Below are 26,104 nucleotides of genomic sequence, written 5' to 3' on the forward strand. Positions count from 1 at the left end.
ATTTCTGCTGAGGACGTACAAGTTTTACATTGGGGTACTGCTAGTAGTGTTTTAAAACATATATCTGAAAGACTGTGCCTTAATAAGTATTTTCAGTGATTAACAAACTGAATAATGCCCTCTATTCTCATAGTGTTTTAGTCATCACTAATTTAACAATCCAGATATTTTGTTTCTCCAGTGAAAAATAATTGATCATGGATTTAAAAAAAGCATTCTTTGTTGTTGTTGTTCATCAAAGAAAACTTCGAGAGGAAAAAAAACCCTCATAATTTTATTGACCTAACTCAGCAGCTCTTATTTTTTGTATATTCTCTGTATTTTGACAAATGCTTTTGACTATAAGTTTATTATATTTAGTAGTTTCTGGAGAATCCTATGATGTTAGCTAATAAAAAAAGACAAAGTCATATATCAAAAATAGTAATAACCCAAAAAGCCCACCTATCTTTATCACACACTTTTTGGGGAAAGATTTGGTGAAAACTCTCCTATTGGAGTTGATGCTTATATAATACCTCTCTACTTACTCCTTCTGCTCTAGTTGACTCTTCACTTTTTTTTTAAAGAATTTTTATTTATTTATTTGACAGAGATAGACAGCCAGCGAGAGAGGGAACACAAGCAGGGGGAGTGGGAGAGGAAGAAGCAGGCTCCCAGGGGAGGAGCCTGATATGGGACTCGATCCCGGAATGCCGGGATCATGCCCTGAGCCGAAGGCAGATGCTTAACGACTGCGCTACCCAGGCGCCCCTGACTTTTCACTTTTATTAGGTGATAAGTGGGAGGGACAGAGAAATCTTTCTCTGAAGTCATTTAATGAAGGTTTAGGGAAGTAGTGGAGATTAAAGTGGACAGTTGCAATACCTGAAGCTGTTGATTTCATTTTAGTTAGGTTAGATATATAGACCATGAAAACAGATGCTGACACTTTTAAAAATGTTATTTGGTATCAATGAAGGCAGTGATATTTAGCTTTTTCTTTCATAGTATAAATTTTAATATAAATTTAGTGGTGATATCATTTGTAATAGTATAAATGGAACAAATCCATGGAAATCTAGAGCTGGAGGAGACCAAAGGGGTCATCTAGTCCAGTAAAGCCTTTGTTTTATTAATGACGAACCATTTTGAAGATTTTTTTAATATGTAGTAAATGTTTGTCTTAATTAGGGTGCTGTGGGATGAGTTGTATGTAATAGAACGATGAAAACAGCTCAAATTAATTAATGACTCATTTCGCATTTTGGCAGGTTTGTTTTTTTTTTTAATTTACATGTAGTGAAATGCACAGATCTGATGTCCAGTAATAACTTTTGCTGTTGAGGAAATGAAATGCTAGAATGATTGCATGACTTAATCATTGCCTGATCTGATCAGTGTCACAGCTAGCTAATGATGGATTCCGGACTGGTACCTCCTACCTGTTACCCCTTCAGTATCTCCCTGAAGAGGCTACTCCATAACCTTACATGCATATATTTTTTATATAGGTAACTTATAATTTATATATACCTTAATTTTATGGGAAAACCCAGACTTTAAAGTTTGATTTCTGATCTTTTTATAGTTTTCTTTAGATTTATTACCTACTTTCATTTCCCTTTTCTCTGCTTTATTCAGCAAATACTTGTTTAAAGGCTGTACATCAGTTTAGTCCTAGATAATTTGTTAAGAATCCTTTATATATGCAGTGTGCTCTTTTGTTGTTTTGATAGAAATTTGTGCACTCGACTTCAATAGCAAATTATTAATCGAGTTTATGCTTGTAGCATTATTATAATCTTGTTAAACACAAGTAATTTGTAACTGTAATTGTTTGCTTCAAATATTGCTTGGAATCAGGGATTTTGTGAAGAGGAAGGAAATCTTATGAGGAAGGAACATTTTTAGTTTTATTTATAGGCCTCTTTTTGTGAGCAGGAATTGATTGCTGGAGTGAGGATTGTTTATGTTTTAGTGACATAGTTTTTTTCCCCATTCTCTGGTCTCTGAGGAAAATGAGAAAAATTATGGTTCAGTTCAACAGAGATTGAGTTTTCTCTTGTGCCAGGTTACTGGAGTTAACAGATACGATTTTTGCCTTCAAGACTCTTACAGTCTAGTAGAGCTAAAGATATTTAATTTCCATAGGATTTGTTAAGCGCTTAGGTAGAGATAGTCATAGGTTTACCATAGGCTTAGTGATGTGGAGGTGGTTACTTAACTTACTGGAGTGCTACTTGAGCTGAGCTTTCAGTGATGAAGCTAAGAATTAGTTGAAAGAATATTTGAGGTAGAAAAAAGCAGAAGCAGGATACAGCACAGTGTAGACAGGAAACTATTATTATTGGAGCACATAGATTGGGGCAGCAAATAGCAGTGATAAAAGACTTGGAGAGGTAGATTGTGTAGGGTTTTATATATAATGCCAAGAGTTTAGTCTTTATTTAGAAGGTAGTTAATGAGAAGGAACAGGCAGATTGTGGAGTGTACAGGATGGATTTAAAGGCGACAAGACAGAAATGTTTTAGATGTAAAATCATCAGAATGTGGTGATTGACTATAGGGTATAAGAGAGAGGAAGAATGAGTAGGATGTTTAGGATGATTTCTGGTTTGGTTGATTAGGTAGATGGCGATAGCATTACTTGTGATCAAGAATATAGGAGGGGCTCCTCGCTGGCTCAGTTGGTAGAGCATGTGGCTCTTGATCTTGGAGTCATAAGTTTGAGTCCCACATTGGGTGTAGAAATTGCTTGAATAAAGGTTAAAAAAAAAAAAGGAATATAGTAGGAAATATACAGTAGGAAGAGCAGGTTTGGAGTGGGATGGGAATGTGGGTGGGAAAGTGAGTTCAGTTTTGGGTAAGTTGAATTTGAGCTGCCCTGTATTAAGTGTGTTGAGAAGTGTTGAGAAGGCTGTTGGATGTGAGTCTGAAATTTAGAGGGGATAGAAAAACTACCAGAATTAATTTTGTAATTGATAGTGAACATTTGGAAGAGGCTTCCCCCCCGCCCCCCCCCCCTTTCCCAAGCCTTTTAGTTGGCCTGAAGGTAAATAGAAAGCAAACTTCATTGCCCAGTTTTAGATTGTTGAGCAGTCAACTTTTTCTATTCCTGTAATGAGATCTGGTTTAAATGTTGAAAAAGTGGAAACATTTTACATTATATACTACCCCCCCCACAATGTCATGAGTTCTTAGGTTTAACATGTCATTGCCCCCATTGCTATGTTTGTTTTATGATGTAATCTACCTAAATTGTACCGTTTTCATTCATTAGTAGTAGATTTATTTCCCTAGTATACTCATTTTCCAATCTTGTTTTAGTCTATATTACTGATAATAGAAAAGAACTTATCTAGTAAACAGAGCTCCAGAAAACCTAGAGGATATGTTAAATTCTAACATAAATAGAATTACCAAGATGAAGCAGTATGTGCACGTTCAAAACACTTCCCTTCATATTTTAAGTTTAAATAATAATATTAGCTTATTGCAGATGTTGTGTAGGTAATTTCTGACTGGTACTTGGCCCAATTAATATGTATCATTTAATTTTGTTATTAGGGTAATGCTGACCTCATAAAATGAGTTGGGAAGTGTTCCCTTCCTTTTAAAAAAAGAGTTTGTGTAGATTTGGTGTTTTTGTTTTTGTTTTAAATGTTTGGTAGGATTCTCCAGTGAAGTCATCTGCACCCTGTGTTGGACACTTTCCTATAATTCCAATTTTTAAAAATAGATATAGGGCTGATCAGGTTACCTATTCTTGTGTGAGCTTTGGTGATTCATGTTTTTTGAGGAATTTGACCATTTCATCTGTATTGTTGAGTATATGGGCATAAAGTTATTTGTACTATTCCATTCTTGTTCTTATAATGTCTGTGGGATGTGTAGTGATTTTCACCTTTCCATTCCTGGTATTTGTAATTTGTGTCTTTTTTTTCCCCTCAGTCTTGCTAGAGGTTAACAGTTCATTGATCTTTTCTAAAAATCAACTTTTGGTTTCATTGAGTTTTCTTTTTTTGTCCTCATTGATTTTTGGTTCTGTTGAATGCTTTGTCTCTTGACAGTAGGTTGTATATTTCTTTTTTGTGTGTCTTGCAATATTTTATCAAATGCTCGGTATCATGAATAGGACAGTAGAGACTGAGTAGATAGTATATATACCTGGAAAATTACATACCGGGATTTATAGTGTAGGGGGTCTGGATGAGTTGAGTTTTGGTTTTGTTGTTGCAAGTAATTTTTTTTTCTTTGCAAAGAATATTTTAAGTGCACCATTGATTTCAAACCTCTCCAGTTTTACTTTGTTCTTTAGCTAGAAATCAAGGCATGAGAAAGTGTTTCTCAGTTTTCGTGATTGACTCTCAGTTTTTGGCTTTCCTTATGCACTTGTGCCTCTATGTGGACTGTAGATGCTACTGATTCTCTTCCAGTGGTGGATTACAGCTGTGTTAATCTGTGCGTGTTCACCTGGTGGTGGAGTCAGGAATATCTCTCTTGTCCTGGTCCAATCTCAATATAGGGTAGGCCCTGTGTATACTGGACCTCAGGGGTGAGGCTCTGTCAGTGATTGCCCCTCTGTGCAAAATTAGGCCTTGCATCTTTTCAGGTCTTGTTTAGAAAAGAATTTCCCAAGCCTTGCCTCAGTGTTAGGAGCTCTCTAAAGGCAGTGGTATTAAGCTCCTGGGCCCAAAACTGTTTCCTGCCCCCCTCGTAATGCTAGAAGGGTTTTTCTTTGACTCTACCTCCATCCTTAATGATGTCTTCACTTATGCCCTGAAGGTGACTGGACTTGCTGCCCCTACCCTAGCTTTAAATTTTTCTTTCCTTAGGGGTGAAGGACCTGGTTAGGGTTTTGGTACTTTTACCCTGGTAGAAGCTGCTCTTCTTTTAAGCCTTGCACCACAGAGGAAGATTCTTTCTAGTCGCATGTTTCCATATTGTGAGCACCTGGTGGAGGTCTCTGGCAAAGATACTGCAAATATAGTATCCCATTGTGTCTAGGGCTCCCAGGAGTGCTATGTTCTATGCCAGCCCACTTTGCCTTAAGGAGTTTATTAACAATTTTAGATGAATTCTTTTTACCTGCTTTTATGTCACCGCTGTCTTTTCCTTTGCTCTGCTGCAGGTCAGCCAGTGCTCACATCTTGTCTTTCCTAGGAGGGGCTTGTCTTTTCTTGAATATTTATTTGGTTGTTCTATGTCCTCAGTTCTCAGATAAGTTCAAGAAAAGTTTGATTTTGTAGTTTATCCAGTTTTTTTTTTAATTGTTGTTAGGCTGGTAGCAGCATTCCCCCCCCCCAACTTTCTATTGTGTAGGCAGAACCCAATTAATGTATAAAAATGGATCTTTAGGCAAAACTGCACAATTAGAGGAGCTTTCCTGTCTGTTCTAGAGCTGTAGTTTGTAATTCCATGAATTCTGTGTGCTCAGGTTGCTTGAGATAAACTTCCTCTGCCCTTCCCATGGTTAAGGCCCTGTTGGGGCCTGACACTGGGGTCAGGTGCTGCAAAGACCACCTGATGGTGGAACACTGTGACCATCACACCGACAGCCAGCGAGGGTGGAAGGTGGAGGTGCCGGATGGTACATACGCCGGGAAGAGCAAATTTTTTCCTCTTCCCTAAACATTGTGGTTACCCCCAAACTATCTTATGGTCGGCCCTCCTTTACAGTTTTTGTTAGCCATCCCCCAAACCTGTCTTTCTCCCAACTCTACTTATTCTTCCATTCCATTTCCTGTTATGAAAGGCCCAGAAAAACCATGTAATACTAAAAATTTTTGATCCCAAATTTAGATGAGGTATTTCTGCACTTTGTATGTCTGACAGGCCACCATTTTTTGGTCTACAGGTTATTTTGTCAGTTCTTAAAAGTAGTAAATATATAAACAGAATACGAGGGCAGATTTTACTTAGTCCCCTTTCTGTACTTTTTCCCCCTTTTCTGTACTTCTGTTCTTCCCCTTTTTAGTGTAGTTTGTTAAAATTTTTAAAAAACAAGGGATTTTGTTTTCCCATTACAGAGTCCCCATCTCTCACCCTCTTGGAAACCTTTACGTTACATTATCATTAATGACTCATAAAAAGGGATTAGATGGAGATCCATAGGTTTTTCCCCCCTTTTAATTGTAAATATACAGACAATAAAAATCACCTTTTAAACCACTTTTAAATGTACAGTTCAGTGGTACTAAGTACATTCATCTTCTACAGCCATTACACTATCCATCTCCAGAACTTTCTTCCTAATGGGAAACTCCGTATCTATTAAATAATAGCCCTCTTTCCCTTCCTTCCTCCAGGCTCTGGCAACCACTATTTTACTTTATATCTCTATTGAATTTGAATAGGTACCTCATGTAAGTGAAATCATACAATATTGTCCTTTTGTGACTGATTTATTTTCCTTAGCATAATGTTATCAAGTCTCATCCATGTTGTAGCATATTGCAGAATTTCCTTCCCCTTTAGGGCTGAATAATACTCCATTGTATAGTCATATCACGTTTTGTTTATCCACTTACCTGTTTTTTAAAGATTTTATTTATTTATTTGACAGAGATAGAGCACAAGCAGGGGGAGCTGGAGAGGGAGAAACAGGCTCCCCGCCGAGCAGGGAGCCAAATGCAGGACTCGATCCCAGGACCCTGGGATCATGACCAAAACCAAAGGCAGAGGCTCGAACAACTGAGCCACCGAGGTGCCCCTCCACTTATCTGTTGATAGACACTTTTGCTTCCACCTTTGGGCTGTTGTGAATAATGCTGCTGTGAATATGGCTATACAAATATCCGTTCACTTTCAATTCTTTATAGAGTATATACCTAGAAGTAGAATTGCTAGATCATATGGTAATTCTATGTTTAATTTTTTGAGGAACTGCCATAGTATTTTCCACAGTGACTGAACCATTTTGCATTCTTATCAGCAGTGCACAAGGGTTCCAATCTCTCCACATCCTTGTGGACACCTCTTATTTTCTGTTTTTTGATTGTAGCCATCCTAGTGGGTGTGAAGAGGTATCTCATTGTGGTTTTGGTTTGCATTTCCCCGATCATTAGTGATGTTGAGCATTTTTTGATGTGCTTATTTGTATATCTTCTTTGGAGAAATATCTGTTCAAGTCTTTTACCCATTTTTGAACTGGGTTGTTTGATTTGTTGTTGTCGTAGGAGTTTTCAAATATATTCTGGATAGATAGTGTCCTTTGATGCACGAAAGTTTTTAACTTTGATGTAGTCCAATTTATCTTTTTTTTTTCTTTTGTTTTCCTGTGTTTTGGTGTCATATCTAAGAAATCATTGCCAAATTCAGTGTCATGAGTTTGTGCCCTGTTGTCTTCTAAGAGTTTTATAGTTTTAACTCTTAAAGTCTTTGATTCATTTTGAGTTAATTTTTGTATATAATGTAAGGTAAGGATCCAGTTTCATTTTTTGCATTTAGATACTCCGTTTTCTCAGCACTAGAGATCGATAGTTTTACTATCAATAGGCTTGGTGTAGAAATATGGAATATAATTTTCCACATTGTTGATGTAATGGTTTAGATTCTAGATTTTTTTTTCAAGATTTATTTATTTTAGAGAGAGCAGGGGAGGGGTAGATGGGGGAGTAGAGAAAGAGACAGAGAGGGAGAGAGAATCTCAAGTAGACTCCCCACTGAGCACGGATCCTTATTTGGGGCCGGATCCCAGGACCCAGAGATTATGACTTGAGCCAAAACCAAGAATCAGAGAACAACTGAGCCACCCAGGCACTCCTAGGTTTTTCTGTTCAGTTACATTATGGGTAAAAATATGCTGTAGAAGCTCCCCTGGAACTGTAATCCCCATTTGTAACACTATTTCTATGAGAAGTTTTATTTTGAGCTCCCAACTGCCAATTTGTAAACACAGCTGTTTGTAAGTTAACCCTATTTTAAGGCTTTGTATAGACAGGGGTAGAGCAGGAAAATCACTTGTGAATGACTATGTATTTAGAAAAGAGTAGAGGTAAAAACAAACTTTAGAGGCTAATGGGAAATTAGAATTATTGGTACCTTTTTAATTAGTTTCTTATTAGTAATAAATATACCATTTTTACATTGCCTGTTATTTTTATTGAAATTACCTGGAAATTGTAACTTAAAATAACACTTCTGCCATTTTTTCCACCTCATTTTCCTCTGTCATAAGTTTGGGAATAATGGATGCTATTTTATATTGTTGAAAGAGTAAGTGAAATAGGACAGTGCTTTGCACCTAGTAGTTAATAAAGGACAGCTCTTGGTTAATATATCACTTTAACTTTTTCCATGTTCAGGTAAAGTACTTTATTTTTGAAAAGGGTAAGTTAAGGGCTGGTTTTCTGTAGTGGACAGGAAACTACTAGAAAACAAACACAATACTTTTTACAGTGCTTTGGTATTGTGCTTGTCTAGATTATGTTGCAGTATTCAGGTAAGCATGGATATTTGAGCCTTTATTTTAGGATTTTCGTTATTTGCAAGAAATGCCAAGAGATTAAATTAGCAAATATTTATTGAGATCCTTGGATACACAAAGTATTTTTAAAGTGTTATAGTTCCATTATTTTGAGGAGTTGGGGCAAATAATGCAAATATCTTCCTCTAAATTAAGACATAATTGGCAGACGAAAAAAGTTATACAAGATTTGTTTTTAAGTATTAAAGTGAAAAAAGTTTTCAAGTGTTGGGTTTAAAACAAGGAAAATTATGCTTGACAAAGTTGCTAAATTCTTCTTAGAAATTCTTCTTTATTTTATTTATTTGTTTTTTAAGTAGGCTCTGTGCCCAGTGTGGAGCCCTACGTGGGGCTTGAACTCATGACCCTAAAATCAAGACCTGAGCTGAGATCAAGAGTCAGACACTTGACTGACTGAGCCATCCGGGCGCCCCTAGAAATTCTTCTTTATTAAATAAGGGAACTAATGGTATATTGCAGGTTTTATTCAGTTCACTTTAAAAGGTTTTTGTTTAGAACTTATTTAACATTTTAAAATATTTGCATTGGGAAGTAGTAAACTTCGTGTCTCCTTAAACATTTGAGCACATTCTAGGTTACATTTAGACAGGAAGACTGCCTGAAAGATTACTGCTTTCGTTGGGGAAGTTGAACTAAAGTCTTTTTCAACTTTAGTATTTTGATCCTTAGGGAAAAATTGAGGACAGGGCATACATAGGCATTTAACGAAATGGGAACTAGAGGTAGCCTATAAATATAGTTAAAACACTTAACCATTCATTATGATAATTTAATGTCATTTTTTACTTTCAATTAGCAAACATCTTAAAAAGAAATTCTGATGTGCAAGATTCAGTATGTGGATAGCTCTGCTGTGCATGTGTACTGCCTTAGCCAGGAGTGTGATTGTCCCAACACCCCTGCAACTTCAGGCTATTAGAGCTGTTGGCCCTCCTAGTTTGCCTGCCATAGAAATGATTACTTATACCAAAATTGTCACTTACAGTGATGACCACTGAGTGTGGTCATTGCCCAACTGCTTTAAGTCATGTGAGGCTCTTTTTATGGTGACCTCAAAGTTGGCAGTCCTCTCAGCCTGACAAACCATCTGAGCTTGCAGGTGGAGTATATGGGAGTAGAGCAGCCCCAGATAAGAATGACACAGACTCCTAATGTTCTTACTCAAAGCTGAGCAGTTTTATAAGCATTCTCAGATTGTTATATGCCTTTGGTTGATTTCTAGAGTACTGAAATGGTGGTTTTTATTATTTTGTCCAACTGAGTGGTTGCTTTTTGGGGAGATTTATTGACCATAGTCAGAATTCCAGGGATTTTATTTTAACTTATTCTGTGTCTCTGTCTTCTTGTTCCATACTGTGTCTAGGTTCCTGAGGACCCAGTAGATGACAGACCTAGAATTAGAATTCTAAATATTAGATTTATTTCATAACAGTCTCATGATAGCAGTGCCAGTGCCGTTACCATATATATGATTATTGAGGCCATATATACACTCTTTTTGCTGTGTTCTTCCTATTCATCCCTCACTTTTTTTAAATAGTTAAGTATATTTACATTGTCAGAAAATATACATACTATACTCTCTCCCTTTCAACCTTCATTTTATTTTTGCTGTAGGAGTAACTAATGTTGTGTGTTTGATACTCACCATTAGTTCTTGTGCAGTATCTGTCGTCAGTTTGGTTTTCTCAAGTCCTCTGATTTTTTAGCCAGGGCTCCATAGGCACAGTATTCCTAGAGTTTTTGCTCATTGATAATAGTTTGTGGCCATTATTCTTGTTATCTTTGTTGGATATAAAACCCTTGGTTTACATGTTCTTTTCTTGATTATTTTAAATATGTTACTCCAATTTTTGTCTGACATAAAGTGTTGCTATTGAAAAATTTAGAGTAGTTTAATTTTTTCCATTATGAAGTCATTTAATGCACGTCTGCATCAGGGTTCTGCAGACTGCTGCACATGGGCTGACTGCCTGTGTTTGTAAACACAGTTTTATTGTACGCAGCCATGCTCCTTCACTTACGTATTTTTGGATGCTTTTGGTATACAGTGCCATAGACAGTATTGAAACCGATGAGCATGGTCTAGACACTGATATTTGAATTTCATCTAACTTTCACCCTGTGGTCTGCAAGCCTAAAATATTTATTGTGTTTTATGAGAAAAAGTCTGCCTACATCTGTCTTAGATGCCCAAAGGATTTTTCCCCCTTTAAAGTTCAGTAAAATTCTAGTAATTCACATATGACTATTTCTTCACATTTGCTATTCTCAGGTCTTGTTTCTTTCAATACATGGTTTCAAACTTTTTCTATTTCTGGGAAGTTCTCTTGTTTTTGAGTATCTGATCTATTTTCAGTATTTACCAGTTTCTCTTGAATTTTTTTTTTTTAAGATTTTTATTTTTAAGTAATCTCTTCACCCACATGGGGTTTGAGCTCACAACCCTAAGATCAAGAGTTGCACGCTCCACCGACTGAGCCAGCCAGGCATCCCTTGAATCTTTTGTAATGTGTGAAAATATTCCTTCTTTGTTTTGTTCATTTAATTCTTTGTTCCTTCTTTTTTAGTCTGTTTCTGAAATGATTTTCTTTTTTTAATGTTTTTCTTTGTTCTTTCACTTCATTTCCCTGTCTTCAAATCCTGGTTAAATCGTTTAGTATTAATGTCTTTAAGCTTGCTTGGAAATAGTGTGTAGCTTATGATCTGTTTTTGTGGACTTGTCTTTTGTAGTCTTACTGTCTGTAGAAACTTAGGGGTTGAAAAAAATTTTTTTGAATGTTTTATTTTTTTAAAGTAGGCTCCACACCCAGTGTGGGGCTTGAACTCATCACCCCAGGATCAAGAGTCACATACTCTACTGACTGAACCAGCCAGGCACCCCCAAAAGTTAGGGGTTTTATTCTGCGTGCGCACTCGCTCTCTCTCCCCCTCCCCCTCCCCCGCCCGCCTTTTTGCTTCTCTTTTTTTTCTTATGACTGTATGGGCTCTGATCTAATTTCTTTTTTTTTTTTTTTTTTAGGATTTTATTTATTTACTTGACAGAGACACAGCCAGTGAGAGAGGGAACACAAGCAGGGGGAGTGGGAGAGGAAGAAGCAGGCTCCCAGTGGAGGAGCCTGATACGGGGCTTGATCCCAGAACGCTGGGATCATGCCCTGAGCCAAAGGCAGACGCTTAACGACTGCGCTACCCAGGCGCCCCTCTGATCTAATTTCTGTTACTTTTTTTTTTTTTAAGATTTTATTTATTTATTTGACAGAGATAGAGACAGCCAGCGAGAGAGGGAACACAAGCAGGGGGAGTGGGAGAGGAAGAGCAGGCTCCCAGCAGAGGAGCCTGATGTGGGGCTCGATCCCATAACGCTGGGATCACGCCCTGAGCTGAAGGCAGGTGCTTAACCGCTGTGCCACCCAGGCGCCCCTAATTTCTGTTACTTTTTAATGTGAAATTTGTTTTCCTGAACTTTTAGGAGGAGGTTTTGACTTAAATGCAGCTTTCTGTTTCTTTCTGTGTTCCAAAATATGGAGGATTGCTCTCTTGAGATTGCTTAGTTTATTTTCCTCTGCCCCCTTTATTCCAGATGTTCTCTTTGCTTTTCTCATTTGATCCTGTCCTACTCTTTTTTTTTTTTTTTTTTTAAGATTTTTTAAAAATTTAATTTGACAGAGAGAGAGGCAGCAAGAGAGGGAACACAAGCAGGGGGAGTGGGAGAGGGAGAAGCAGGCTTCCCGCTGAGGAGGGAGCCTGATGCGGCTCTATCCCAGAATGCTGGGATCATGACCTGAGCCGAAGGCAGACACTTAATGACTGAGCCACCCAGGCTCCCCTGTCCTACTCTGTTTTGACTTAATTCAGTTTCTTCTCAGTGTTGAATCCTGTTGGTAGCTCTGGTAGTGAGGGTTTTTGTTGTTGCTGCTGTTTTTTAATGGAAAATATCAAACATATGCACAAAATAAACAATGGTATTATGAAGCCCCGTATGACCATCATTTGGTTTGAGTACTTATTAACATTTTGTCTGTCTTTTGGATCTAGATCCGCACCCACTTCCAACTTCCTGCTACCTGGTTGGTATTGTTCATAAGAACTTTTTGCACGTGTTTATTTTGGTAAAATTTACATACTTTGAAATACATAGACTTCAGCTATAAGTTTTCACAGATCCACGCTCCATCACATATATGTCATTTCTTTTCTCCAAGACAGCTTCTATTCTGATTTGTTTCTCCTTAGATCATTTTTGCCTCTGATAGAATTTCTCTTTAATGATGTCATCAAATATGTATTCATTTGTGTCTGCCATTGCTCAGCATAATGTCAGAGATTCTTTCATGTTGTTGATGATAATAATTGTTTTCTGGTGTTTTTTTTTGTTTTTTTTTTTAAGATTTTATTTATTTATTCGACAGAGATAGAGACAGCCAGCGAGAGAGGGAACACAAGCAGGGGGAGTGGGAGAGGAAGAAGCAGGCTCATAGCGGAGGAGCCTCGTGTGGGGCTCGATCCCATAACGCCGGGATCACGCCCTGAGCCGAAGGCAGATGCTTAACCGCTGTGCCACCCAGGCGCCCCTGTTTTCTGGTTTTGATTATTATTCCACTGTGTGAAAACACCACAGTATTCATTTTTCTATCCCTGTTTCCAGTTTGGGGCTACAGTAAATAAAGCCTGCCAGGAACATTTTTGTAAAAGTATGCTGTGGACATGTTTATATCTCTCTTAGATAAAAACTTAGAAGTGAAAAAATTATTGGATCAAGGGATGAGGTGCTGCTGAATGAAATTTACCAAGTAGTAACCCGCCACCAGGTTGTGACCAAAAAAAAAGGTCTCCAGATACCTGGGGACAAAACCGCCCCCTGCTTAAGAACCACTGTCCCATGGGGCGCCTGGGTGGCTCAGTCGTTAAGCGTCTGCCTTCAGCTCAGGGCGTGATCCCAGGGTCTTGGGATCGAGCCCCGCATCGGGCTCCCTGCTTCACTGGGAGCCTGCTTCTTCCTCTCCCACTCCCCCTGCTTGTGTTCTCTCTCTCACTGGCTGTCTCTCTCTCTGTCAAATAAATAAATAAAATCTTAAAAAAAAAAAATTTACCAAAAACCTCACATGCCCACCAGCAGAAGATGAGAATGCTTATTGCTCACATCTTTGCTACTATACATTATTGTCAGTCTTTTTAATTTTTGCCTTTCAGGTAGATGTGGATTAGTATGCTATTTTGATTAACTTGCACTTCTGATGCTGAATTATATTTTATATGCATGTGGCCAATCATTTTATGAAGTGTCTTCTCAGGTCTTTTTAATTTTTATGAAGTCTAGTTACCCAGTTTTTGCTTTTATGGTTTCTGCTTTTGTGGTTATTCTTCATATTATCTATCATATTCTCCTCTGGTTATAGTTTTACTTTTTCCTAATGTGAATTTCTTTTATTTCTTTTTATTTGTCTTTCTAATTCCATGGCATGAACCTCCAGTAAAATGTTGAATAAAAGTGGTGAGAGTAGACAAACTTGTCTTACTCTTGACCTTAGGAGGAAAGCATGTAGTTTTTCATTACGCAGTATGATGTTAGCTGTGGGGTTTTTGTAGATGCCTTTTCTTATATTTAAGAAGGTCTGTTCTATTGTCATTGTGTGTGTGTGTGTGTGTGTGTGTGTGTGTTTAGTATTTTTATTGTGAAAAGGTGTTGGGTTTGGTCAAATGCTTCCCCCCCCCCCCGTGTCTTTTGAGATGATCATATGGAATTTTTCCTTTATTTTTTTAATAGGGTATACTATATTGATTGATTTTTTTTTTTTTCATATCTTAAACCAGCCTTGCATCTCTGGGATAAATCCCACTTTGGTCATGATGTATATTCCTCTTATAAAGCTGCTGGATTTGGTTTGTTAGTATTTTGTTGAGGATATTTGCGTCCATATGTCTAAAGGATATTGATTAGTAATTTTACTTTTCTTGTAGTGTCTGTGTTTGGCTTTAGTAGCAGAGTAATACTGACCTCATAGATTGAGTTGGGAGGTGTTCCTCAGTTTTGGGGAAGAGTTTGAGAAGGATTGGTGTTAATTCTTTAAACACTGGTAAAATTCATCAGTTAAGCCATTTGGTCCTGGATTTTTCTTTGTGGGAAGTCCCCCCACCCCAAGATTTTATTTTTGAGTATTTTCTGTACCCAAAGTGGGGCTTGAACTCACAACCCAGAGATTAAGAGTTGCATGCCAGCCAGGCGCCCCCAGGAAGTTTTTAAAGAAATCATTATCAGTCTCTACTTATTATTCAGTCTCTACTTATTATGAGGCTTTTGGATTTTTTTTTTCTTGAGCCCATTTTACTTGTGTCTTTATAGAAATTTATCCATCTCATCTAGGTTATCTAATTTGTTGGTGTACAGTTGTTCATAATATTCCCTTAAAATTGTTTTTATTTTTGTAGTGTTGGTATTAATGACCCATTTTTCACTCCTGACTTTGATAGGTTGAGGCTTTTTTTTTCTTGGCTAGTCTGATTGAAGGTGTACCAATTTGTTGATCTTTTCAAAGAACAAATTTTTGGCCTCATTAATTTCTTTTTGCTTTGCATTTTAAATCATCTATTTGACTTATTTCTGCTTTATCCTTTATTTCCTTCCTTCTGCTTTCTTTAGATTTAGTTTGTTTTTCTCTTTATAGTAGTTTCTTATGGTGAAAAGTTTTGTTATGGAGTTGAGGTCTTTTTCTAATATAAGCATTTACATAAATTGCCCTCTGAGCACTGTTTTGGGAGCATCTCATAAGTTTTTGTATGTTGTGATTTTATTTCATTTCATCCTGAAATATTTTCTAATTCCCCTTGTGATTTCTTCTTTGACACAGTGCTTACATATTTTAAGAGTTTGTTGTTTAATTTCTGCATATTTGTTAATTTCCTTGTGATTTCTAATTTCATTCCAGTGTGGTTGGAGACCATATACTTACATGATTTCAGTCCTTTTAAGTTTATTGAGGCTTGTTTTGTGTCCTAACATGTAGTCTTTCCTGGACATTGTTATATATTCTGCTGTTGTTGAGTGGAATGTTCCGTATGTGTCTCTTAGGTCAAGAGAATTGTTCATGACTTTGATTTCCTTATTGATCTTTTGTCTTTTTTCATTATTGAAAATAGGGTATTGAAATATCTAGCTATTATTGTTGAATTGTCTGTTTTTCACTTTTGTTCGACAGTTTTTACTTCATATATTTTGAGACTCTGGTATGAGGTGCATATATGTTTATAATTTCCCTCTGTTGCTTATTACATCTCACATACTTTGATGTGCTGCTGTGTTTTTGTTATTTTTTAGTCCAAAATATTTTATATTTCCCTTGTGGTTCATTCTTTCTTTTCTTTCTTTTTCCCCTTCCTTCCTTCCTTCCTTCTTTCCTTCCTTCCTTCCTTTGACTTATGATTTATTTATAAATATATTTTAAATTTTTCAAATACTTGGTACTTTTTAAGATTTTTTGTTTTTGATCTGTAATTGTGGTCAGAGAACATACTTTGTAAGATTTTAGTCTTTAAATTTATTTAGACTTGTTTTACATCTCTGCATACTTGGTAAGTATTCCATGAGAAATTGAAAAGTATATGTTTTCTTCATCTCTTGTGTGAGTAGTCTGTTTTGAAAGTTCATGAGACCTTGACTGCCCTAGCCCTTATAGTCCTTTTTCTTTATACATCCGCAATTTTTAAAAATTTAAAAATTTTTTTTTATTTTTTGGCATTAGGGTTGAGGGGAAACAGATTTTGGCTGAGAAATAAACTTCTTTGCTGAAATTACATCCTGAAAGTTTTAAATAAGTAGCAGAAGAAGGGGAAGATAGGTAGTTGGTAAACTGGAGCATAAAGTTGCTATCCTGTTTCTGCCACCATGACTTCCTGTGGTAAACCAAATTATAGCAGCGAAGGGAACTATTCTATATTTTGCTTGTTAATGATCTAGACAAGAGATGGAGGGGGAAATGCCACTACAAGTGCCCAAGAACGAGGGGCACAAATCCATTCATTCTACTGTCTCTGTCTGAGGTACAGTCCCTAAGAGCACTATCAAAGAGTAGAAGGTAGCTATATAGACTGATTTTGCTCCCCGACTTTTTCCAGAACTTTTCTGTCCAGCTGTCGCTGATGAACAAGGCAAGCAAAGACCAAGGCCACACCATGACAGCCTCTTCAGAGTTCCAGAATAAGTGTTCCGTCAGAGCTGAGCGGCCCCTTTTGAATTCATTCCTCTTAGATGAGCTGCATGCGATTTTCTTCACATACCGTGGAACCACATTTGGGTGGTTTTAGCCTGGATATTAGAACACGGAGCACTTCTTGTGCCGCCACAAACTCTTCCACCAGTCAGCACGGTGCTCACTGACAGCTTCTCTGCCACACGAGGGCCTATGCTTGGCAGACCTTCAAGGTGAAAGCGCAGAGCAACCAGCAGAGGTGGCTGCCCTGGGAGGCTGCGCCTGTAGGCATGGAGTGCTCAGTGTTGCACCGGTCAGGACCGAGGGACCTGCGCGACTGGCCTCGTGCCTCTGGCAGCCCCAGGTCAGGCCTGTGGAATGCAGGAATTGCCTATCAGGGCAAAGGCCTTATGTCCCCATGGCCATGGCGAGAAAAGCCAACACGCATTTGTTGGATTGGGCTATGAACTCACTTGTTCGCACCCGCGAGGCCCTCGGGAAAGGCGTATGCTCTGGCATCGCGTCACCTCTGGCATCGCGTCACCTCTGGGGCTGTCCCTGTTGCTGCCATTTTGCCTCCCGGAGCTATTTTGGACCTATCAAGTACACTTTTTACAATTCATTATTGGAATGGACAAAAACCTACTTTTCAGCTCCTTCTTTAAATGCTTTTGTCTTTCTTTCCAGTAAATGCCCCCTGGTTATTTTTGAGTTCAAAGGACCTTTCTCATAAGCTTTCCCAGTACCGTCTTCACTCTTTTCATGCGGAGTGATCTAGCATTTTATATATACATTATGATATGTATACTTACCTGCCAGACTTTTTGATTCTCATGGACAGAGGTTTTAGTTTTCATCCTTAACGTTCCAGTAGCAGGTAACCAATAAGTATTTAAATTTTAATCAGCCAAACTTAATAAGACTGGATTTACCTATATGCCTTTAGTCTTTTAAGACCCACTTTACATCAGTGTATTATTTCATAAGGTTTTATAATTTCCATTTAATGATTCTGGGCTTAAGATAGAGTCATTCTTGGGTATTTTTTAAAAAACTTTAAAAATTACAGAAAGTGATTAAAAATAGTTCTGAGAAATTCCCCCTTGCATTTTCTCTATGGGAATTTTCCTTTTCTAAGGTATGCTGTTCAATAACTAAGGAATTAAGGCAACATTTATGCACTCTAAATAGGGTTTTAAAGTAAATAATACATGCCTTGAATGATAAATCACTTTAGAAGTTAACATGGACTCTTTAGGAGAAAGGCAGTATTTTTTATTTTGGGATGGCAACTTAAAACTGAGCACCATTTGCTGCTAGGAAAAAAATAGTTGTAAAGATATTTAGGGACTCCTCTGGTGAATCCTTTGAGTTTGGGGTTTTTTGTTGGGAGTAGATTGTATATATATATAATATAGATATATACTTTCTATATATCTAAATTATATATAGATATATATATACTTTCTAAAAGTTTCTAACTTTTTTTCTGTGACTGTTAACGTTGAATTAGTAAAGACACAGTGTCTTAAGCTTAACTGGTCAGTGAAGACCCTATCCTTTGCCAGGAATTTCTGCATCTTTAGGAGCTTGGAATGCTTAAAGGGAGTTAAACTTTTCTATGAATGCATTCACTGTTATGAGTAGCGTTATTGTTCCTGCACTTCATAGCCTTTTCTCATTCCTTTTTCATTTTGAGGCTCAGGATGGTAAGATGAATGTATTCTTTATACAGGTGAAAAAACAAGTGACTATAGTTTAGCTATGATTGAAATAGGATTAGAATTCACATTTCTTAATTCTTAGTTTGGTAATTTTTATATTCTACTTTAGATTCTAATTTATGGTATGTACTTAACCACTTCTGTGTCTTGGTACAGTTTCGCCAGCCATTAATTTTCTCATCCATAAAGTGAGAGAGTTCTAAGTAGATTGCCTTATATTTTCTTTCTAATGTGAATTCAGTTTTTAAGGTATCATTATCTGTGGTAAGATTGAATGATCTTATAAATTAAACTGAATGATCCAACTGCTCTTCTTACACTTGTATGATTGTCGATGATTAGAATCATGCTCATGTAATTAATTCGTTCATTGAGGGTTTTTCCACCACACTGTGAGCTCCAGAAGTCAAAAACCTTCCATATGTTGTTTAGTGTTTACTGGGTGCTCAACCTAGCCCAGTGCCTTGAATGTGGTTAAGTGCTCAATAAATACTTGTTGAATGAATGATTAAATGAATGATAATGTCAGCATGGGTGGAGGCAGCATAGTGTTTTGAAAAGAGTATGCACACTCTTGGTGTTACTATTTTTTTTTTTTTTTGGATATGGAGAGAGAGAATCTTAAGCGGACTCCACACCCAGCACGGAGCCTGACAGGGGACTCAATCTCACGACCCTGTGATCATGACCTGAACCAGAATCAAGAGTTGGACACTTAACCTTTAAACTGAGTCACCCCGGGCACCCTGGTGTTACTTATATTTTTATTAGATCGTAGGGTATGATATTTTAGAAGTTGGTGGGAAGATTACTTGGGATAATGTGTAAAAGTCAAAGCAACCTTTCGCTTAAAATGTTGGTTTCTTATTTTAATCCCCTAGAGACTTGGACCAAGAGATTTTTCTTGTATAAGCTGGGCACATTTTGGTATGCTAGGTTTAATTGTAATAACCCTTGTTATTTTTCTCTCATAGTTTTATATGTGGCACTCATAAAAGATGAGGCTGAGAACACGGAAAGCTTCTCAGCAATCAAATCAAATCCAAACACAACGCACTGCTAGAGCAAAGAGGAAATATTCAGAGGTTGATGATAGCCTGCCTTCAGGGGGAGAAAAAACAACGAAAAATGAAACCGGCTTATTGTCTTCAATTAAAAAATTCATTAAAGGAAGCACACCCAAGGTAATGGTTTTACCTTGTACTTAGATCATTGAAATTAAAGTTTAGGTTGTTTTCTTTAAGCATGCAAAGATGAGAAATCTAATATTGCTAGTATATTAAGGAAATGTCTACATTTTGGTATTATTTTAAGAGTAATAACATGAAAAATACTTAATGGCCATTCAAGAAAACATTCTACTTTTTTTTTTTTTTTTAAGATTTTATTTATTTATTTGACAGAGACAGAGATAGCGAGAGAGGGAACACAAGCAGGGGGAGTGGGAAAGGAAGAAGCAGACTCACAGCAGAGGAGCCTGATGTGGGGCTCGATCCCGTAACGCCGGGATCACGCCCTGAGCCGAAGACAGACGCTTAACCGCTGTGCCACCCAGGCGCCCCAGAAAACATTCTACTTTTAACTGATCCATTTAGCCTTCTTTTTTTTCAGCATAGTATTATGAAAAGTAAAAGAAATTTTTCCTTATTTTACGTGAGCTGTTTCTCTCACTTCCATTTTTTTTCATTTCAAAGAAAAGTTAAATTTTCTTGTTAATATTATTAATACAGTGTCTGATTAGGGAGATGATTTCTCTCTCTGAATCCTAACACTTTACAATGACAATATATTACTTTATTCAAAAGGGAAAAAAGTTATTAAAGAAAAAATAGACACTGACTAGGAGTCACATGCTCCACATTATACTTTGGACCAGCTTGATCTCAGGAAGCTCAGTTACCCCTCTGAACCTCAAGAAGACAATAAAATGGGACTAATTCTAACTGGTTTATCTGTCTCAGAGTTGTTTTTACACTAGATGGCAAACAGAACAAGCAGTTTGAGAAATTTTAATGTAACTCTATAAATAGTGTTATTGTCATTTAGTGTATATATTTAATGTAGACATTAATGAAAAATACAAGATTTTGGTTAAAAAAAAAGAAACTTAATAGATGGGTTTTTCCTATGTCTTCTGACTTCTGTTCATATTCTTTTGATCTGGGCATTCTTCTGTTAATGTGGCACCATCGCATAGCATATCATGATTTTTTTCTCCTTTAGTAGTAAGATGTATCTTTGTTGGTTAGCAGATTTTTGCCCATGTCAGCTACACATTCAGGGTTTTCCTATAGAAATGTCTGTCAAGTTTCTTTCTTTTTATTTTCTTTTTATTTTTTTATTTACTTATTTATATTTTTAAAGATTTTATTTATTCGTTTGAGAGAGAGACAGAGCACAAGCAGGGGGAGAAGCAGAGGGAGAGGGAGAAGTAGGCTCAGAGGGAGCAGGGAGCCCGATACAGGGCTCCATCCCAGGACCCCGGGATCACGACCCAAGCTGAAGGCAGATGCTTAACCGACTGAGCCATCCAGGCGCCCCCTTTTTATTTTTTTTTAAACCAGAATCTTGCATTTTTCATTAATGTCTACTTAAATATGTTAAATAAGATAGGGCTACTAAAAACCTGTTTGCAAACTAACGTCTTATTCACTAATTTTGGGGGACGAGAGTTTTCCTGCAGCTTCAGATTCATTTAATTGTATTATTAATCATCCAGATTTTTTTTATTGTATTCTATAAGGTTATTATGAAAATTAGTATTGTAACGTCTTGCTAAAATCAAGGTATACTGTTTTTTTACCCCACCATACTAACCCTATGTTAGAAGTAAATTAAATGATCAGCTTGTCATGTATTATTCCTACAAGCTTATACTGGCTTCTGGTTGTTATTTCTTTCTTATCTCTTTGTCATTAAATCATCTCTTTGATAATATATTCTAAAGTTTTATTGAGAATCTGTACAATGCTTGCTTATGTGTAGTATCTTAAGTACAGTGTTGTCTTTTTCAAAATTTGGGTAGGGGTTGGCAGGTAATGTTTATTGAGTATATTTATTAGGTGCCTTGTATTTTGTATCTCCTTAATTCATATGACTATCTTTTGATAGTTAATAGAAGAGAAAAATTTAGGCTAAGTGAATTTAGGTAACTTGCACATGTCAATAACAACAGTAATTGTAATAAATGTCCAGGATAGAAACAAACAATAAAGAACAAATTGAACAGTAATTACTATCCATTATTGAGCAATTAGTATGTGTCCTACACTGTTCTCAGTGCTTTAAGTGTAATAACTTCTTTAAGCTGTACGAACCATATGAGGTTGGTTCTGTCATCTCTATATTACAGATAAGGAAACTAAGACACAGGAAGGTTAAATAACTTGTGCAGGGTTACTTAGCTTTAAGTGGCAGCGCTGCAATTGAAATCCAAATACCCTGGCTTCAGAGCCTACACTTCTAACCCACTGTGCACTTTTGCCTCTACAGTAAGTGACAATGCTGAGATTTAAACCCAGGTACATTTGACTCTGATACCTGTGCTCTTTTTCCTATACCATTTTGTCTCAAAGTAGCTAGATACTGTCTTAATAGCATCACCTATCTCATGTAAGGATTGAAATTTCTTCTTGATGAAAGCAAGTAAGAGTTGCATCTCTTATACTGCCTTCCCACTTTGTCATATATTTATATTCTATCATCATTTCCAAACTTCCTGAAGCTTATTCTTTTTATAGGAAGATTTCCCCCCTAGTACTTTTTGCATATATCTTCATCGTCTTTAGTCTGACTGGATGATGAACTACATTTCTTATCTCTACAAGTGTCCTTTTAAAAACCAAGTCAGTTAGACAACTCCCTGTGCTGCCTTTTTTGTTTCTTTGGTACCCTTCCTTTTTGTCTGCTTTTGGACTTTTAAAGTTATGTGGCTAGAATTGAATTTTTTAGACAAACCTTCTTGCTCTCTCTTTTGAGCTATGGTCCTTTCTAAGGTATCTGACATTGCTTTCATGCCTGTTTCAGGAGTCTGACTTTTGAAACTTGCTCTTCTCGTATCACCCTACTTTTTTGCTCTTCTGTTACTGTTATGATTTCTAGGATCATTGGCTCTTGGTGCTTGCCATTTTACCATCACTGACCCATTTTTATATTTTTATACTGCTAACAAGTTTTAATCTGTATTCTGGTCTTAATTTTGTATAAATTAGCCATGAAAGTATTTAGGTAAACCAAAGATAGTTTGTTAATTTATGAATATAAGGATGTGTATTAGTTTGCTAGGACTGCCATAAGAAAATACCAAAGACTGTGTGGCTTAAACAACAAATTTTTTTACAGAATCTAGAAGTCCAAGATCAGGGTGACAGCAGGTTGGTTTTTTCTGAAGCCTCTCTCCTTGATTTGGATGGCTGCCTTCTTGCTGTGTCCTCCTGTAGTTGCCCGTCAGTCCTCTGTGTTGTCTGTGTTGTAATCTCTTCTTGAAAAGATACCACTCATAATTGGATTAAGGCCTACCCTAATGACCCCATTTGAACTTAATTACTGCTTAAAAACCATATTCTAAATATGGTTATATTCTGTGGGTTAGGGCTTCAACGTAAGAATTTGGGAATGGGGGGGTTATGACACAAATTCACCCCATAACAGGGTGAATAAAATCTCTGGTCTCTTTTAAATCAAGATTTTATGATTCAAACATTTACCACTTCTCTGATTTCAGAATTATGAAATTGTCAGCAAGAGCACTTAGGAATTGTGGACGTACAGTCTTTCTGCTTTTAGCATAATGAGTTGTTTTTTTTTTAAAGATGTATTTATTTATTTGAGAGAGAGAGAATGAGTGGGACAGAGGGAGAGGAAGAGAGAAACTCGAGCAGACTCTTTGTTGAGCTCCGGGCCCAGCGGGGGTTGGGGGGGTAGTGCTGGATCTCATGACCCTGAGATCACCACCTGAGTGAAACCAAGAGGCAGACACTTAACTGACTATGCCAGCCAGGCGCCCTAGCATAATGAGATTTCTGATATATATTTGAAGTGAAGGCCTCACAGTTAAAATATATTTGCTTTATATCAGAAAATCTCTCTACACCTTTCCAAATAGGTGGTTACTAGAGTTTTCCCATAACAAAATGATCTTTTCCTTAGTTCTTTTCTAAATACTGTTATGCTCTTGTTGTTGAGAGTCGTCAATTTACATATGGTTATAATTCTAATGAAATAATAAAATCCTACCTGTTATTTATTTGAGAGAGAGTGAGTGAGAGCGGAGTGAGCATGGGGGTGTGGAGGGAGAAGCAAACTCCCCACTGAGTGAGGAGCCGGATGCAGGGCTTGATCCTAGGACCCTAAGATCATGACCTGAGCAAAGGCAGAGTCTTAACCAGCTGAGCCCTCCAGGCGCCCCCGTACCTGTTATATTAAATCAGTGTTTTAAGATCTTTTAAGTATAACCCTTAGAAAGATATCTTCTACTATATTTATACATGTGAAACAAAACTCACCCTTAATATATTTGATGTGTTTGATTTTTCTTTTCTGTTGTTTCTTATTCTCCTTTTAAAGGTGATTTTAGGGGTGCCTGGGTGGCTCAGTTGGTTAAGTGTCTGCCTTTGGCTCAAGTCATGAACCCAGGGTCCTGGGATTGAGCCCGGGGTCGGGCTTGCTTCTTCCTCTCCCACTGTGTGCTCGCTCACTCTCTCTCTCAAATAAATAAATCTTTAAAAAAAGATAAAGGTGATTTTTAATACTTTTAATTAATCTCACGATCGACTGATGGGTTGTACCCCTTGGTTTGAAAAACATGGTTAGATGAAAACTTTGTTGTAACTCTAACCTCTGTACTACTACCAGGCTTCATGGTTTTATTGGGAATTTTCTTCCTTCATTCCAAAGTTAGTATAAGTCAGTCTCTCTAGATGTGTTCTTTAACGATTAGATTAATAAGTACTTTATCATTTATTATGGCATAAAAAATTGGAAGTTCAGATTGGATGGTTGTACATACATAATCATAACGTATACCAGATAACTGCCAATTTACTTATTTTTTCCTGATCTCTAGGCCTTCTATTTATTTTTCTTTACTTACTGCATTAGTTAGGGCCTCTAGTACAATGTTCCATAGAAGTGGTGAGAGGAAACACCTTCTCTTGTTGCTGATCTTAGAGGAAAAGAGTTTGTTTACCATTAGATATGATGTTAACTAAATGTTTTTCATAATTATCTTTTACTTGTTTGAGGAAGTTCCCCTTTAGTCCTACTTTTGCCAAAAATTCTTAACATGTTGAGTTTTGTCAAAGACTTTCCTCCATCCCTTGAGATGTTCTTCAAATTTTCTTTTATTCTTTTAATGTGGGGTAGTGCAGAAATATTTTTTAATGGAAAACCAAACTTGTGTTGCTGGAATTGCTTTACTGTGTGTTTTTTTTTTTAAGGGATTTTTACATCTGTGTTCATGAGGGCTTTGGTCTGTAGTTGCCTTGATTTGTCATATTTTCAGATTTTGGGACCAAGATTATGCTTGGATCATAAGGCAAGTGAAGAATTGTTCCCTCTGCTTCTTACTTCTGAAAGAACTTATATTGGCTTATTATTATATTGGTGTATTATTTTATCCTTAAATAAGTAGTAGAAGTCTTTGTGAGGTAGCTTTTATTATAAATTTGATTTCTGTAATATATATATATACAGGGCTGTTTTGCTTTTGTATTTTTTATTTCAGTTTTGGTCAGTGTTTTTCAAGGAATTGGTCCATTCATCCAAATTGTTCAATTATTTGGTGTAAAGTCTTGTGATATTTACATAAATATCAATGTCTAATGGATCTATAGTGATGTATCTCTTTTCATTTCTGATATGGATATTTTTGATTTATCTTTGTTTTAATCTGTCTTGTTAGAGCTTCATCAAATTCTTTACTCTTTCAAAGAACCAACATCTGTCTTTAATTTTCTTTTTCCATTTTCTGTTTGATTTTTACTTGTTATTTTTAATATTTTCTTATACTTTATTTTTTTTTTATTAGTTTCTAGAAGGGAGAGCTTAGATCAGGGGTTAGTAAAGTTTTTCTTTTCCTTTTTTTTTTTTTAAAGATCTTATTTATTTATTTGACAGAGAGACAGCCAGCGAGAGAGGGAACACAAGCAGGGGGAGTGGGAAAGGAAGAAGCAGGCTCCCAGCGGAGAAGGGAGCCCGATGTGGGGTTCGATCCCATCACACCCTGAGCCAAAGGCAGACTCTTAATGACTGAGCCACCCAGGCGCCCCTAGTAAACTTTTTCTGTAACTGTTTCAGATAAGAAACATTTTAGGCTTTGTGGACTATATTGTGTTATAGCTACTACTCAACTCTTCAGATAATACATAAATGAGTGAGCATAACTTTGGACACTGATTTGAATTTCATACAGTTTTCATATATCATCAAATTACATTGTTCTTTTGATCCTCCTTCCCTTCCCCTCCATCCCCGTTTACAAATATATAAAACCATTCCTGGAGCTCCTGCCTGGCTCAGTAGTCAGTAGAGCACATGACTCTTGGTCCTGGGTTCATGAGTTTGAGCCCTGTGTTGGGTGTAGAGCTTACTTAAAAAAAGGAAAATCTTTGAAAACAAAAACAAAAAAAAACCCATTCCTAGCTTGCTGGATATACAAAAACAGCTCGCTGGAGTTGGCTTCTGGACTGTAGTTTGCCAGCCCCTTGCTTAGATCATTGATATTA

At 36.9% G+C, this 26,104-nt stretch overlaps 1 protein-coding gene and 1 pseudogene across 3 annotated transcripts in view; one reads left to right on the top strand and one right to left on the bottom strand.

Moving 5' to 3' along the window:
* Nucleotides 1-26,104, top strand: part of CTDSPL2 (CTD small phosphatase like 2) — an 80,477-nt gene that overhangs the window by 5,966 nt on the left and 48,407 nt on the right. For all 3 annotated transcript variants that reach the window (XM_045772308.2, XM_045772316.2, XM_087859200.1), the window contains exon 2: nt 19,355-19,564. In XM_045772308.2, the coding sequence (XP_045628264.1) occupies nt 19,379-19,564 (186 nt within the window). In that variant the 5' untranslated portion in view covers nt 19,355-19,378. The remainder of the gene's footprint in view (nt 1-19,354; nt 19,565-26,104) is intronic.
* On the bottom strand, nt 16,547-16,972 carry LOC148107060 (protein JTB pseudogene; annotated as a pseudogene).

Source organism: Ursus americanus, chromosome 36, assembly GCF_024610735.1.
Source record: "Ursus americanus isolate L20-20 chromosome 36, mUrsAme1.1.p, whole genome shotgun sequence".
In the NCBI taxonomy this organism is placed as follows: Eukaryota; Metazoa; Chordata; class Mammalia; order Carnivora; family Ursidae; genus Ursus; species Ursus americanus.